At 41.0% G+C, this 17,549-nt stretch overlaps 1 protein-coding gene across 7 annotated transcripts in view; it reads right to left on the bottom strand.

Moving 5' to 3' along the window:
* PALS1 (protein associated with LIN7 1, MAGUK p55 family member) overlaps nucleotides 1-17,549 on the bottom strand; it is a 136,552-nt gene that overhangs the window by 31,469 nt on the left and 87,534 nt on the right. For 6 of the 7 annotated variants that reach the window (XM_073348379.1, XM_073348378.1, XM_073348382.1 and 3 more), the window contains 3 exons: nucleotides 7,175-7,252; nucleotides 4,210-4,356; nucleotides 3,239-3,400 (listed from right to left, as the gene is read on the bottom strand). In XM_073348379.1, the coding sequence (XP_073204480.1) occupies nucleotides 3,239-3,400; nucleotides 4,210-4,356; nucleotides 7,175-7,252 (387 nt within the window). The remainder of the gene's footprint in view (nucleotides 1-3,238; nucleotides 3,401-4,209; nucleotides 4,357-7,174; nucleotides 7,253-17,549) is intronic. The other variant, XM_073348383.1, reaches the window with a different exon arrangement.

Genomic DNA, 17,549 nt, shown 5'->3' with positions numbered 1-17,549 from the left:
AATTCCTGAATTCTATCCTAAATTACATTGATTTGTTGTATGGCCTTTTGTAAAACGAGGATAACAAATTTATCTTCTGTTGCATGGATTAGCTGCTGAATGATTGTAAAGCATTTTAGAGTTAAAAACACCAGAAAATTATTATACATAAGATTATGTTAAAAGGTTGCGAAGTCAAGCACTCAAAAGTTAAGAAACCCTAGCATTAAGGTTGCCCATATAACCTTAACTTGAGGGTGGGTGGGTGGGTGGCTGTGGGGGGGTGTGTGTGTGTAATAATACTATATAGTCTTTAGTTACACAATACTACATTCAATCTTCCATTATATGATTCTATCTGGTGGGAGCTATGTCAGTATGGAGTAAGTCAGGGGTGGGCAAACTATGGCCAGTGGGCTGGATCCTGCCCATCAGGGCTTTGGATCCGGCATGCAGGATTGCCGCCCCATGCTGCTGCTGTAAGCAGCTGGCACAAAGTCCCTGCGGCCTCTAGGGGAGGGGTGGCAGAGGGCTCCATGTACTGCCCTCGCCTGCAGGCATCGCCTCACCCGCAGCTCCCATTGGCCAGGAACGGGGAACCGCGGCCAGTGGGAGCTTTGGGGGGGAGGTACCCGAAGGCAAGGGCAGTGCATGGAGCCCTCTGCCTCCTCCTCCAGGGGTTGCAGGGATGTGGTGCCAGCCATCTCCGGGAGCGGCACGGGGCCAGGGCAGGCAGGGAGCCTGTCTTAGCCCTGCTGCGTGCCACTGCCACCTCAGAGCCGCTCCAGGTAAGTGGCGCTGGGCCGAGCCCACACCCCGCGCCCGAGCCCCCTCCCGCACCCCGACCCCCTGCCATACCCTGCACCCCAAACCCCTGCCCTGAGCCCCCTTGTACACCCCGCACCCCTCCTGCGCCCCAAACCCTTGCCCTGAGCCCCTTCCTGCACACCGCACCCCTTCCTACACCCCGCACTCCCTCCCCCAGGCCTACATTCATGGCCCTGCATGGAATTTCCCCACCCAGATGTGGAGTTTGCCCACTCCTGGAGTAAGTTCTTCGCAGACAATCTTCAGAACACAATACTGCCAAAGTCTTATAAACCTCTACTAAGCACATACAAACTGATTTTTCAGAGGCTCATAACTTGGCTAAATTTGAACAGATTTTGCAGGGAGGGCAAACTACATCCCTAGCTTGAGCCCCACCCCCAACAAATTTCAAGTCCCTGCTACAAAAGTATGGATGTTTAAGATATTTTGAATCAAATGGTTGTAAGATTTTTTTTTAAACTTGGACAAATTCCCTAAATTCTCTCTCAAAGAGCTGAACAGTTTTAGCTGAAACTTTCGGAAAAAAAAGATTCAGGTAGATGCAGACAAAGTTCAGGCTGAAAGTTACAGCCTAAACAGTTATAACAGGGACTTAAGATTGCCTAACAGTGTCCATTGTAACTATAGACATAGTTACCAGCTCCACCTATAACTGAAGCAGTCTTCTGTTGTAGGGGAAGCTAGAATCCTTCACTCCGATACTGGCAGGTGTGATGATTTTGGAGTTTTGTCTATACATCTTACGAAATGATATTATGAAATGTATCATTAAATTGCTGTATCAAGGAAAGCCTCTGTATGTGTATCACCATGAACTGGCAAGATTGTACCATGTCTTCCCCAGACCAGGGACAATGGGGAATATTTAATGTTAATGATGTTGCTTTGAAATACACAGGAAGTTGGAGCAGGAGGAAGAAAAAGAACAGTTGGACCAAGGTCAGAGGTGGTGAGATTAGGAAGTAAGTACCCATGTTTCAGCAACCCAAGGAATGCCCTGCAGTAGATGGATTTGATAGTTCTGATCCAAATGATGCCCTGGGATGGTAAGGAAACTGCACCTACCGCAGGGGCCCTGACAGGGTAAACAGTAACCCAACTCAGAAGGCTCAAAATCTTTGGTGGGATTCTGGGAGAGGGTGTGTTTAAGTTTCAGGAGAATCTGATGGGTCACTATTTGTTCAGGGGGATAGGCAGCTAGACAATAGGTTCCAGCTCTCAGGAGGGGGTACCAGACTGAAGGTCTGTGCTCTGGAATGTGCCTAAGGACCCCACACACTGGGGCATGGCTCGGATTCATTCAGGCTCCACAGGCTTAAAGCACCTCGGGCCATGGTTTTGGGTCCCTTCACAGCAGCCTAGTGAATGGCTGAGAGGGGCACATTTGATCGGCTTCTGTGCCAGTATGCAAATAAATTCTAAGTGGACTTTTAATTTATCCCAAGTTACTAATGTGATTATCCTCCAGTTTCAAAAATCTTTTCAGCTGCCATATTAATAAAAGTGATACTGAACATTTTTACCACCTTGAATGAAGTTAAGAGGATACCAATCAGCTTCAAAATCACACTTCCATCTAATTGATCTATTGAATTTTCTCACATCATTACAAGACACTTCTGAGATTACTGTGACAAAGAAATTAGAAATATCATTGCTGACAAAAACTGAAACAAAATGATCCTTGAAGGAAGGAAGGAAGGACACAGAAGACTGGTCTTAATCAGGTCTAGTATGGCATGCTATCACACCCCTTCAAATTTGCTGCTTAGAGGCAGAACCATTTGAGGCTGAAGTGGGTAATGCTGAAGAGAAAGACCACAGACTCCTCTGATGTAGGTGAGCCTGGTTTACTGAGTGCTTGGACTTCTGAGAATAGAAACCTAATGAAGATGACCATCAAGATCTGGAGAATTTGAAGGACTACTTTCTTCAGACAATATTTTCATACCTCTTAGAACACTGCTTTGTCAGACTTGCCAAAAGACCAGATGTGAAAAGAAAAGGAGTACTTGTGGCACCTTAGAGACTAACCAATTTATTTGAGCATGAGCTTTCGTGAGCTACAGCTCACTTCATCAGATGTTTACCGTGGAAACATCTGATGAAGTGAGCTGTAGCTCACGAAAGCTCATGCTCAAATAAATTGGTTAGTCTCTAAGGTGCCACAAGTACTCCTTTTCTTTTTGCGAATACAGACTAACACGGCTGTTCCTCTGAAACCTGTCAGATGTGAAAAAATTCTCTAGGTCTAACAACATTATCAAAAACAAAATACATTTCTTAAAGTTAACTAATTAAAATTATAATTATGATGTTTGGATCCAATTCCTTTAAAAAAAAAAAAAAAAAAAAAAAAGAGCGGCAACTTGAAAAGGTCAGACAGCAAATATTCCTGGGGAGGGCGGGGAAAGAAGGAACCACTTACCAGCAAATCAAAAACTTCATTAACATCTTTTCCACGAATCTCAATGCCATTAATTTCCAGAACTTCATCCCCTTCATGTAATAACCCACTCTTCTCTGCAGCACCCCCTTTCACTATTCGACTAATGATGACAGAATCCATTTCATTGCGCACTGTAGCACCCTACACAATTGCAAATAGATAATCTGAATGTAAAACAAATATGAAACTCAGGGATATATACTGCATATATTTTAAACCAGTGGATAAAATTTCATATACTACAAATGAAAAACAAACTTAGATGAACACATCCAAAGCTTTGACTTAAAAATAGATATTCAGTTCTTAAAGCAGAAACAGGAACTTCTAATCTGCTCAACAGTGATTAAATTTGAGTTGTACATTATGACAGAAATGTTTTAAACAACTTTTTTCCAAATACGTTTATGTAGAACGTGAAAAACAGAACATAAGAAAGGTAAAAAATGCAGTTGTTGGCACAGTAAGGATTAAAACTCAGTTTCAGCAAACCCTGAGATACTGCCTTCTTTAGGAAGGCCTTCTTTCAAACCCATTGACTTTTCAACAGATGTACTACTGACTTTGCTCTAAATGGCAGCAACTTATGTTTCAGTATTAGAATAAATTAATATAGCCTCAGTATAAGAAATATGCATCAGCCATAAACATTTTTATTTCATGAACCAAAATTACTATTAGCTCTCAAAGTTTAACCTGCATACCGATGATAAAATTCCAAAACAAAATAATGACCTGCAAAAGGAAAAAAAATTGTGTCCCCTACTTCACCTATAAAGAGAACACCTCTCTCTCAATAATTAAAAAAAAAAGGGGGGGGAGGGGTTTGAACACTACTATTAGGACAACTTCCCCCACCAGGGAGTCTGGAAGAATAAAAGTAAATTGGACAGTTCAAGCCTCATTTTCTTCCAGAGCAAGGGATCTGCTGTCAGAGTAACAATACTTACCAATGGAATATCTCGAGCCTTCTCAATGCGAACTATTTTAACTGTCTCCTCTCCATACAGGCCAAAGTTCTCATAAACCCTTTCATTTGTCACTGGCTCTGGCTGCATTTCTTGCTCTGCAACCTTATCATGAGCTAATAGAAGTGCCTAGTGTTAAACAAAACAGACAATACAGTTTAAGGAAATCATGCCTTTCATACCTACATGAAGCACAACAGAAATTCACTAATTTGTACTAACTAGGATATCCATTGCAAGTTAGAGAACTGTGCAAATTATCTGGTAAACAAATTAAAAAATCCTAAAGATCTCTATCACAATAGCATGGTTAAGTTTTAATTATACTAATTCATAGTGAGAGCCAGATATATTCCACAGCTGCAGAATTCACCCTTGCTGCGAAAGTGTGCTTCAGAATCTTAGTTTTTAAAAAGCTAATATTCTAGTCTTTATGATTAAGAACATAAGAAGGGCCATACTGGGTCAGACCAATGGTCCATCTAGCCCAGTATCCTGTCTTCTGACAGTGGCCAATGCCAGGTGCTTCAGAGGGAATGAACAGAACAGTGATTCATGTCCTGTTGCCTATTCCCAACTTCTGGAAGACATAAGCTATGGACACTTAAGAGCATGGTTTTGCATCCCAGCCCATCCTGGCTAATAGCCATTGATGGACCTATCCTCCATGAACTTATCTAGCTCTTTTTTCAAGCCTGTTACAATCTTGGCCTTCACACACCTTTGGGCAAAGAGTTCCACAGATTGACTGTGCACTGTGTGAAGAAATACTTCCTTTTTTGTTTGTTTTAAACCTGCTGACTATTACTTTTATTTTTAGTTCTTGTGTTATGAGGCATAAATAACACTTCCTTATTTACTTTCTCCACACCAGCCCTGGTTTTATAGACCTCTATCATATCCCCCCAGTTGTCTCTTTTCCAAGCTGTAAAGTCCCAGTTTTATTAATCTCTCCTCAGATGGAAGCTGTTCCATACCCCTAATAATTTTTGTTGCCCTTTTCTGAACCTTTTCCAATATATCTTTTTTTGAGATGGTGCGACCACATCTGCACACAGTATTCAAGATGTGGGCATACCATGGATTTATATAGAGGCAATATGGTATTTTCTGTCTTATTGATCCCTTTCCTAATAATTCCCAACATTCTGTTAGCGTTTTTAACTGCCACCGTACACTAAGTGGATGTTTTCAGAGAACTATCCATGACGACTCCAAGATCTCTTTCTTGCATGGTAACAGCTAATTTATATGTATAGCTGGGATTATGTTTTCCAGCGTGCATTACTTTGCATTTATCTACATTGAATTTCATCTGCCATTTTGTTGCCCAGTCACCCAGTTTTGAGAGACGATTGCAATGATAACCTGGAAAACATGAAGTGAATGTAAACTAATCTAGTGTTATCCTCCTGAGTTTGCTGACAGTCTGAATCAATGGCTCTGAGGGGTCTCAATACCCCATTTTACTTCACGTTAACTCTGAAACCTAAAGATGACAACCATGTCAATCTGTAGCTTACTGAACGTACGCTGATAAAATCTAATGACAAAATCAGTTTAACAAACACAGGGGCTGCTGTACTGCTTGTATTCATTTTCATATATAATTAAATACAAAACCTCCAGTTTTAATATTTGAAGCTGTCACTGTATTTTGATTATTTCCATTAAAGCACTGCAGAAATTAGTGGACTCTGCCACAAAATTTAAGTGCAGCTTGTCAGAGTAAACAGGGCCTTGTTCAGAGTATACTATTAAATATATATTTTTTTAAATGTAATGAAGTTTTAGTAAAAAGAGACCTCACCGTAGCACTCAGCTATTAAATCTTTGCCAAGAAATGTAGTAGAAGCTATTTTACTTATAAGTTGCAAGCAATGCACATTAATCACATTCTTCTGTAACTGACAACTGTAAATTTCACTAGCTGTCAATTCTTGTTTGTACAGTAGTGATATATGCTGGAATTTATACCTATGGTTTCAGACTCCTCCACACTCCCAGAACACTTTTTTTAGGGGGAGGGAGGGAAGAGTTGGGAAGGAAAAAGAATACTTTCCCAATAAAAAGACCCCACTCCAGAGCCTCCAAGCTCCAGCAGTCAGTCCAAAGGAACAGCAAATATTCCCCCAAAACAGCCAGAAGCGGCAGGGCACGATTACACTCAGCCAGGGGCCCCCTATCCACTTAATACTTCCACAGCACTTCAACGCCACCAATAGCAGCAAACCACCCGCCCCCCACCCCTTTTTTTTTTAAATCCATCTGAACTCTGGTCATTATCAGGCATTTGATGAATGCCTGTTTGCCCTTAACTTATCTTAGCTATTTCCCATCACAGGTCCTCTGTCAGTCTCACTCTCCCTCCCCCATAAACCTTTATCTCCCTGTTCACTCTGTATGCCACACTTTTTTCCCTTCCCTTGTTTGGATAGCAAGCTGTATGGGGCAAAAGTCTGTCTTCCTATGTGTTTATACGGTGCCTAGCACCATGGAGCCCCAATTCTGATTGAGTTTTCGGGCAACAGTGTAGAGGAAAATACTGTATTATATACCCATGCACCCAGTGCAGCTTCACTCTTCCAATGGTTATGTTTAAAGTCAATCTTCTGCCTTTTGCATAAACATTGAAGGCTGGCTTACTAGGTATGCAACTAAGTACACCTGAAGACTGGTGGCTGGCACTGAACCCAAGTGCGCATTTCAATAGTAAATGTCATTAGTAGCAGGAAGTTACAATTTTGTCACCTGTGAAACACGTTAAGTTTTCATTTTTCAATCACGTGGAGATTTTCCATATATTCGAGGAACACTCAGTTTTTAGCCTCAAGAAACAAGTTTCAAACCGGTGTTTTTATGGTGTTTGCAAGAAATAAAATATATAAAAACATTTTAAAAATCTACATAGTATAGATTACACAGTACCAACTTTGCCTAGTTTTACCTGAATGTGAGGGGCATTCAGCAAAGCACTAAGCTCCTGCCCATCTTTCTGGTGACTGGGTTTCAAAACACACTGTACCTAAAAGAGACCAAACAGTGAAAATCTGCTTTGCATAGTTGGCTAATTTAGCTCTGACTAAAGTTATCTTGAAGAAAGAAAACTAAATGTAATTAGCTATTTTACTGAGAGAAACAAAGCAAATCTGTATATTTATTACTCTGCCTCAATATATTTATAAAAAACTCTTAAGAAATAAGACATTTATGCAATGAGAATACATGAACTATTCTAATGTGTCAAATCAGAACTGTGCTTCTCTATCTAGGCTGTTATCCAGTACATTAGAGTGACATGAGCGGACACTACTGATGGACTAGGCTACTATAGGGAATGAATAAAAGATTAAGATCTGTAAAAGGAGGGCAGTCATTAAAAAACTATAAATGAACACATCCCCACAAAAGGTAGCCTATTTACCAAACAGCAGCATACCATCACAGACGTTTCTAAAATGTCATCTGGGTGACTCATAAATTACAGATAATTCCAGATTATTAATGTATTAAACTGCTTAGACTTCTTTTTCCTAGGAGTGGAAGATGGTCTCACTTTGTTCAAATTGCTGTTTCCACCGGCAGCAGAAAGACAGTGATTCTGATGCAGGGTTTCAACAGACCATGTCAAAGCCTTCCCTCAGACCCTGATAGAGTCATCAGACTTCCTTGTCTGGCTCTGAAAAATCCCTCTTGACAGGGAGGGGTGCCCTTTTCTTCTGCAACTCAGGATGTCAAAAAGCTTACAAGATTTACTTGGGAAAGCTGTCAAAAGAAGATGTATATCTCATGCCATCCTGACTACCAGGTCCTGACCTGCCATTGCTCAGAGGGAAAGACAAAGCAGAAAGGACGCCCTTATCTGGTGAGGAGGTGGAAGGGGGTTCCATCCATGGCTCTTATTCCTAGTCTCATCCTCCTCTGAGAAAATAAAAATATATGGGTTCAGAAGCACTGATGACCTTGAAAAGTCAGGCGAAAGTGACTGAAATGTCATTACAAGAGCCTTCCCCATTTTTAGGATCAAAAGACTGCTCTCTTTCAACTTTTGGGATATTCTTTCATCCTCCACTCTTGCTGATGACTTATCAGAAGGTGGTGGTAGAGGGTCAGATACCCAGAAGTGCTAAGAAAAGGGAAAAGAGAAAGATGATTGGTCCAGCAAAACAACTGAAGGTCCCAGGAAGTTCTAGTGCAATATTTGATTATGAAGAGCACCTGCAGCAGTGCTAGGAGCTCCTCTCTCATATCTGGTCCCATGGTAAGGGCCACATGGCTGCGCCTTGGAGCTTTGATCAGCCTCGCTGTTTAAAGTCTCCAAGTAGTTAATTCTCCATGGTAGTGAGAGGCAAGAGGTGAGCTAAGCAGGGTACTTGGTATAAAAAGTAATTTGTTAGGTGTACATGACAGCCGTTAACAGAATTACTTAAGAGGAGAGTTTCAGAGAGAGTTTAGACAGGGCATGAAAGAGGCTTTCCCTCCTGGTTCAGCTCTGTGCGATTTCAAGATGGCCAGCGATGGAACAGTAGTGGTGACCTGCAGTGGATGTGCCATGTTTTCTTTCCTGCCTGAAGCCAGAACAGATTTCCTGTGCATGAAGTGCAAGTTGGTCACTATGCTGGAGGAAAAGATTACTGGATTGGAGAGGCAAGTAAAGACACTACTGAGAATCAGAGAAGGTGAGGAGTTCCTAGATAGCAAGGTTCAGGGAATATCTGTGCCCCAGCTTCAAGGAAGAAAGGAAGAGGAAGTCGGAGAGGAGGCCTTGCTGTTCTTAATCACCAGAGACAAGAGGTCAGGGTGGCATTCCAACAGCTAGAGACAGGCGAGAGTGGGCACAGTGTGGCCACCAGAAAAATGCGGAGGTATGACTCACATGACTGGAATGTTAAAAAAATGGTTATAACCTATTCAGGAAGGATCAAGTAGACAAAAGAGAAGAAGTGACGTGATGTCAAAAATGGCATTACTTGTTTCCCAGTCACTGATAACTTGGAAGACAATGATCCTGAATGCTTATGGATCAATGTCCTAACAAAAACACCAGATGGGGTATTGGTCGGTATCTGCTACAGAGCACCAAATCACACTTTGGAACAGGATGACTGGCTTCTTATTTACCTATCTTTAATGTGTGTGTCGGGGCGAAATGCTGTGTGATCATGGGGGACTTCAATTTGAGTGATGTGCTGGAGGTCTGATCTTGCCAATGCTAAAACATCCTGGGAATGTCTAAATATTACTGAGGACAATTTCCTAACTCCAAGTGTTACAGTCAACATGGGGGAATTCTATATTAGACATCTTGTCAGAAAGAGGAACTGATCACAGAACTAAAAATTAATGGTAGCTTACATACAAGACCTGATCACATTTATAATGTGCAAACAGAATAAAGTACAGATCAGTAATTTTATTTATTTATATATATAGAGAAAGACAGACAGAGAGACAGAGACTCTACTTTGAAAGGGATAATTTCACAAAACTGATTAAGATTATGAGCCAAATCAGCTGGGATGAAGAATTTAATCAGAAAAATGTAAATGATAATTTGGAATGGTTTATAAACACTTTCCTAGATCTCCAAAAAGCCATAAGCCTACAAATCAAGGAAGAAAGCCATCTTGTGAAGAAGGAAAGTGAAGGCAGCTATAAAGAAACAATAAAATAGTATAAAACAAAAGGAAGAAATTGATGGTAATGAATATAAATCAGAAGCCTGGAATTGTAAAAAATTGGTAAGGGAAGCCAAGGGCCACAAGGAGAACTCTATGGTCATCAGGGTTAAGGACAATAAGGAGGAGTTTTTTCAAGAATAATAGGCTCAAAAAGAATCCTTACAATGATATTGGTTCATTACTACATGGAAATAGCAGAATTGCAGAAATGTTCAATTAATATTTCTGTTCTGTATTTGAGGGGAAAAATAGATGTAGTAATATCATATGATAACATTTTCCATTCTACTCGTATATCAGAAGAATATTGAACAGGATCTACTGAAGTTAGAAATTTTAAAATCAGCAGGTCCAAATAGCTTCCATCCAAGTTTTAAAAGAGCTGGCTGAGGAGTTCGCTGAACAGTGAATGTTGATTTCCAGTGAGTCTTGGAACACCGGAAGTTATTGGTGCGTCAATATTTTAAAAGAGTAAACAGGATGACCTGAGTAATTACAGGCCTGTCAGTCATCATTCCAGGGTAAGGTAATACAGCAGCTGATATGGAACTTGAATAACAAAGAATTAAAGGAGAAGAATATAATTAATGCTAATCAACATAGATTTATGGAAAGTAGATCCTTATTTTATGAGATTACAAGTTTGTTTGATAAAGGTTACAGTGTTGATTGGAAATATCATTGGAATAATTTACCTATGATCATGATGGCGTTTCCATTACTGGCAATTTTTAAATCAAGATTGGATGTTTTCTAAAATATATGCTCTAGGAATTATTTTGGGGAAGTTCTGTGGCTGGTTATACAGAAGGTCAAACTAGATGATCACAACGGTCCCTCTGACTTTGGAATCTATGAAGCTGACATCCCCACAGTAGAACAAAAAAATCCATTAGCACCAAAGCAGAAGCCTCTAGACAGAGATTCCCACAGCTCCTAGCTGCCAAGGAGACACTGAGCCCAAAAGGAAGTAATCGCAGATTGGTACTGAGAACACTGGTGAACCCTTCGAGCATCTCCACTGAGGTGTTTTGGGGAGATCAAGCCAAGGGGATCTAACAAAGGTCTCAAGAAGGATGGAAATGACCCAGCTCAGAGCTGAATATATATTTTTTTCTTCTTTGCAGCACCCTGAGGTTTGAGGTAGGTCAGCTGCACCATGGCCTGGTGACATCCATCAGTTGATGTACTATGAGACTCCTTTCTGTCAGTGCCATACGATTTCTTAGAGCTGCCAGAAACCAGAAGAACTTCTGCCAGCTTTGTCTGATGAGCTTGAATCTTCAAAAGTCTGTTGCCATGAGGAACCTTCTTTACAGGATGTATTCTCCAGAGAGCAACCCTTCTGCATCCGTTTTGACTTGACAGATTTTTGCACTCAAACAACTTCACAGAACCCGTACTTGTTTGAGATCTCCCCTTCTTCCTTGCCTGATGAAGGTTTTTGCATTAAGAAATTCTGCAGCCTCATCTCTCAATCCTTTTGGACCCCTTTGGAGAAGGATGAGCACACAGATCAATTCCTTGCCTCAGCAGTGCCTGACAACATTCTGAATGCTTGTAAGAGGCTGGAAATTTAGTGAGGCAAAAGGTTCACCTCTTGAAACTATGTTTCTTTGTCATCAAATCCATTGTAAGAGTTGGATCTGACATCCCCTCTAAATCTAAGGAATTTATAAAAAACCAAAAAATACCTAATACAAAGAACTACCTACAATTATATACTTTTTTGTTTGGTTTACTTAAGAATTTGAGACTTCTTCCTAAGCTACTGCATGATGCATAAATGGAATGGACAGGTTTCTATACTGCTACATCTGGCAGAAATCAGAAATGGGGACCATTAGTTGGGGCAAGCTATTTATTCTGTTGCCCCATATGAAGACCCACAGACATTACTGCTTCAAAAAGGGTTTATGGCCATGATTCCTACACAGTGGTTTTATGGAGGCAATGTCAGAAATTAAATTTCTTCCTCCTGCCCCCCTTTTTCTTTTTTGAAGTATCCATGCCTGCCAACCTGGCCCATTGAGACATTTTTCGTGCATTGTGTTTTTCTTCACTCAAATTGGATTGCTATTTGGAATAGTTTCATAGTTCTTTAAATGCTTTCATTATATGTATTCAGATGAAATACTACATTTCTCCTCTCTATACATTTAGTACCTTTATTACATCTGTGGGACTATTTAATTCTGGCAGATATAATAGCATGTAGAACATGTGTATCTTCCAGTGTGTCACATTACTATGCTATGGTCTGTAATAACTTCTGCAGATGTGAACAACTGTTCACAAATGGGGTTACTGTGATTCAGCATCAGAGTTGACTTGCCAAAAATGAGAGACCAAGTCAATGGCAGAGCTAATATTAAAACTAAAGGCACTAGTCTGCACTGCCTCTTATTTTTAAATTGGTAAAGCCACAGGAGTCTCCACCAGTTCTGAAGTAATCTTTTCTGTGTATAGCTTTATTCTCTATCTTGTTTAGTGATCTATTGTGCGCACATGGCAACAGTAACTTTATACTGGCCTCTTTGTTGCAGTGGCTTAGTTTTGTAGTTAATAAATCCACACCATCTGCTACATTATTCTTCTACCCCATAAATGCTTTGCAAAAAGTCTGCCATATTAAAAAAAATTCTACCAAATTCCACCAAAAAGATTAAGTTTTGTTTATAAGATATTAATTTGAAAATGTAAAACAATACCAAAACATCTAATTTTAGCTCAAATAGTTGCATCAGAGCCATGAATGTGCATGCCAAATTACATACCACAATTTGAGAGTCATCTGAAGAACAGTTTATAACGGACAGTGAAATCTGGTCTTTTGTGTGCTTCCACCCTATACTATACAAATTTTACAGGGGAGACTAGTGTTTCTCAAATTGCAGGTCCTGACCTAAAAAGGAGTTGCAGGGGGGTTGCAAAGTTATATTAAGGGGTCGCAAGATTGCCACCCTTACTTCTGCTCTGCCTTCAGAGCTGGGCAGCCGGAGAGCCGGGGCTGTTGGCTGGATGCCCAGCTCTGAAGGCAGCACTTCTGCAAGTATGGTAAGAGTGGCAATACAACACCATGCCACCCTTACTTCTCCACTGCTGCCTTCAGAACTGGGCGGCCAGAGAGTGGTGACTGCTGACCTAGGGCCCAGCTCTGAAGGCAGCAACGCAGAAGTAAAGGTGGCAATAACATACCATGCCATCCTTACTTTTGCGCTGCTGCTGGCTTCAGAGCTAGACTCCTGGCCAGGAGCAGCCACCCAGCTCTGATGGCAGCTCCGTTGCCAGCAGCAGCGCAAAGGACAGCAGTACCGCAACCCCACCTACAAGAACCTTGCAAACTGTGCCCGCCCAACTCCTTTTTGGGTCAGGACCCCTACAATTACAACACTGAAATTTCAGATTTAAATAGCTGAAATGAAATTTTTAAAATCCTATGATTGTGAAATTGACCAAAATAGACCATGAATTTGATAGGGCCCTATTTATAACAGAACCAGCAACTCAGTTTTAATATTAATTTCTATATTAATGTAATCTTATTTAATATAGGATGTGTGCATTTTTATATTACTTAAGTAAGGTTATGATTTAGTTACCGGTATTTTTAGTAAAAGTCACTGACAGGTCATGGGCAATAAACAAAAATTCACAGCCCATGACCTGTCCAGGACATAATATAAATATGCCTAACTAAATCTTAATGGGGTCACTGCCTGGGCACCACTGCCACCAGGAGCCACCCGGAGAAGTGGCTACTCCAGGCACCCGGAAACCACTGCTGGGGGCCAATGGCAGCAGCCACACCAGCCACCCTGGGACAACTGCTCAGATGATTCCCAGGGCCAGCTGCCTGGGGCTGCCCCAGCAGCAGCCAGTGTGGCTGTCCCTGGGGCCACCTGAACAGGTGGTCCCAGACACAGCTGCTTGGGCAGCCCTGGAGTCAGCCACACTCGCCCCCGCAGAAGTCACAAAGATAGCGTAAAGTCACAGAATCTGACTTCTGCGACCTCCATGACAAACAAGGAGCCCTATACATAAGTACAGTAGTAAGTGTTCAGTTAAGCCCATTAAAAATGATCTAATTTTATTATTTACATACATCTGGTCTTGCAAAAAAATTAAAACTTTTCAGTCTCTGAAGCGTTTAGAATTCATTCCGTGTAAGCAGGATCAAATTAAGTTTAATTAGTCCAGGTTTAGAGAGACAGTTCTTGCTAATGTGCTTTTAGATGCTCTTCTATGCCAAAAATTATAAACTGTATTGAATGCTGTATCAAATGCTGTTACAGCATCAACATTTAGATCATGTTCCTCTAATCCTGGCCCCCATTTTTGTCAAGTTTAACTGACTTTTAAACCAATGTAATGACATTTGATGTTTAACACTATTTTTATTCAAGAGTCAGAGTGCACCAAATTAGTTTAGGGAGTTAATCTCCAGATAAATTCCTTAAGCCTGCATGCTTTACTCAGCCTTTTAATTAAATTAAAGTGCCTAAAAAAAATAGATAAATCACAAGTTTTTGCTGACCGCTTATCAGTTACACATTTTCTCCCACAAACACTCCAGCTGAATTGCTAAACTAGCACAGTACAATTATGTAAAAAATTCTAAAATGTTTTAAAAGATAAAGCCAATAATTCATTACAACTCTTTAAGGATTGCAAATTTAAAATAAGGACGAAGAAGCACGAACAAAGTTCGTACAGCAATTTTAGTTCACCCATATTGTCTATACTGTATGTTACAATATACATTCAACTGCTTGAAGAGTAATCCAAAATATGTACGTGGCAGATCAAATCGGAGTGCCAGAGCAATTTCTTGATTTTTACCATTTAAAATTTGTAACTTTAACAATGAATTAATAAGTTTTGTTTTTTTTACTTGCCTGTGCGTGTTTTCTTTTAATAAAAAAACTGCACATTCACACACAGCTGCTACAATTCGAAGTTGTGCAGCTAGAACTCTATAAATTGCAACCTCCTTCTGTTATACAAAAACCTAACCTCCAGAACAATGGAGTTGCATGTTTATGTTCTTCTCCCACTCCAAAAAGAATCAGAACTGGCTCTCCCCAGTTTTTTTTGGTCCTGAAAGGTTTCAAGTTGGATTTAAAACAGGGAAGGAGGGAAGTGGGAGAATGGCATTTTGAAGGGTGAGCCTACACAAGTTTTCCTGCATTAAGAGGGCTCTGTGATTCTCCTATTAAGGATGTGGAAAAAGGTTTTGGCTTGCAGGACAGTAAAACAAGAACTGGAAAGGAGGTTTTCTTCCCAGAAACTGCACTAAGGGCTGAATAAAGAATATCTACAAACAGTCTGGATTCCTTGAAAGGAAGAACAGGAAACTCAATTTGAGGACAGGTTTCTTGCCTATGGACAAATCCACAGGCTGTTGCATATCACCACAAATACTGGCTTCTATGTGGCTGCTTAGTTGGAATTGCAGGCGTATTTGTCCTGCAATTAATATTTGGAAGAGATCCCCAAAGTCAGGCACCTTCTCCACTTTCTTCTGGAAAATGGTTTTCCACTCATCTTCTAGCACTGTCTCCCACAGCTTATGACGCTGAGGCCTATTTGGTGGTGCTTATGGATAAGGATATTTAGCTTTCCCTCAACAACCCAGGCTCTTACAGAGAAAGGGGGGGACCTGGATGCTAAAGCTGCTTGTACCCAGTTATCAGGAAGTGAAGACACAGACATTAAAGGAATCATAGAATCATAGAATATCAGGGTTGGAAGGGACCTCAGGAGGTCATCTAGTCCAACCCCCTGCTCAAAGCAGGACCAATCCCCAATTTTTGACCCAAATGGCCACCTCAAGGATTGAACTCACAACCCTGGCTTTAGCAGGCCAATGCTGAGATCAAACCAGCATCCATGCTGTAAAGCTAAGTCAAAGGATGGGGAAGAGAAAGAAAATTACTAAACAGCTCCTAAAAGACTAGCCATATCTTTATGACTAAAATGGTTTAAAGTTTGTGTTCAAATTATATGTGCGAACAAAAAATATGAATGTCCTATATTCTTCCTCATACTCTCAAAAAATGCAAGTAATTCACCTGCGGCCAAGATGGAAAGATTCACACCCAAAAGTTGTCGTTAATTGCATTAACAGGGGGGAAGAAGAGAAGGAATGAAAATCTGCATTTTTCCAGTCTGCTGGGTCTATCTGACCTTTAACAAATCCTGCTAGCAGGGGACTGAACTAGATGACCTCTCAAGGTCCTTCCAGTCCTACAATTCTATGATTATATGATTTCTAAAACTAGAAAACATCTAAAAAAATTACACTAGACTCCTGTTCAAGTGCAGTTTGAGAGTCACTTTAAAAAAATCCCAAAGAAATATCAGGTGCTCACTTGTTCCTAAATGGCATGACTCAGTGAAAATGGTGACCGGGGTACATGGCTCTCAAAATTTAAATTACTTTAGTGTGATTTGAATTGGAAGTTTGTTGCACTCAATTGCAGTATTCATTTATTGGCTAAATATGCATTTTTCCAGTCTGATGGTTCTGACCTTTAACAAATCCTGTTAGCAAAAATCATTTCTGCTCAATGAGGCCCCTTAATGACAGCCAAAAATATTTCATTAAATGCAAGGACTTCTAACAAATGAATGTAATATATTCTATTCTCTCAAAGCACAATAAATTCAATCTTACTTATTTTGTACAATATTTCTTTTGTCCTTTGCCCAGAACAGGAGGTCGCAGAATTGGCAAAGACCCTGTCATGGAGTCTTTTGGGACACCTGGGGGGTATTCCAGGGATGGGAAGGGATATGACCAGTAAAGTTTTATGTCTTGACTATTCCCTGATCACTACAGGATCAGAAGGTGAGGGAGGGGAACAACCTGCTCTAACCAGTGCTTGGGGCTGAACTGGTCCCTGGTAACCCCAAGATCTAAAGGAGAAGTGGGGAACAAGTATACATACCACCTCTTTTAAATTTATGTACTGGGCTTTTAGCATATGGATAATTCAACTCTCTCCTACATTCTTAAACTAGATTAGGAGTCTAAGCAGCTTTCAACTGAGTTTTCAGGAAGCCTCTCTTTCTGACCATGCCTTGAAATGAAAGCTATTTGGTGACTGATAGCCATAGGAACTCTGCAAATCCATTTCTCCTGTGTCACCTGGGATCCATTAGGATAAAATAATCGGTCTGATTTTAAGCGACACTTTTAAATCAGTAGTTAAGGTAGGCATAGACCAGTGGTTCCCAAACTTGTTCTGCCGCTTGTGTGGGGAAAGCCCCTGGCAGGCCGGGACAGTTTGTTTACCTGCCGTGTCTGCAGGTTCGGCCGATCGCGGCTCCCAGTGGCTGCGGTTTGCTGCTCCAGGCCAAAGGGAGCTGCTGGAAGTGGCGCGGGCCAAGGGACATACTGGCCACCGCTTCCAGCAGCTCCCATTGGCCTGGAGCAGCGAACCGCAGCCACTGGGAGCCGCGATCGGCCAAACCTGCGGACATGGCAGGTAAACAAACCGGCCCAGGCAGGCCAGGGGCTTTCCCCGCATAAGCGGTAGAACACGTTTGGGAACCACTAGCATAGACGATATCACCAATCCAGATGGCCAAGCAACACTGAACTACTGAGTTATATACAATAGAATCTTTAGTCCC

Source organism: Lepidochelys kempii, chromosome 6 (genome assembly GCF_965140265.1).
Source record: "Lepidochelys kempii isolate rLepKem1 chromosome 6, rLepKem1.hap2, whole genome shotgun sequence".
NCBI lineage: Eukaryota > Metazoa > Chordata > Testudines > Cheloniidae > Lepidochelys > Lepidochelys kempii.
Note: the sequence above shows the minus strand (reverse complement) of the source record. Positions and strands in the feature narration are given on the sequence as shown.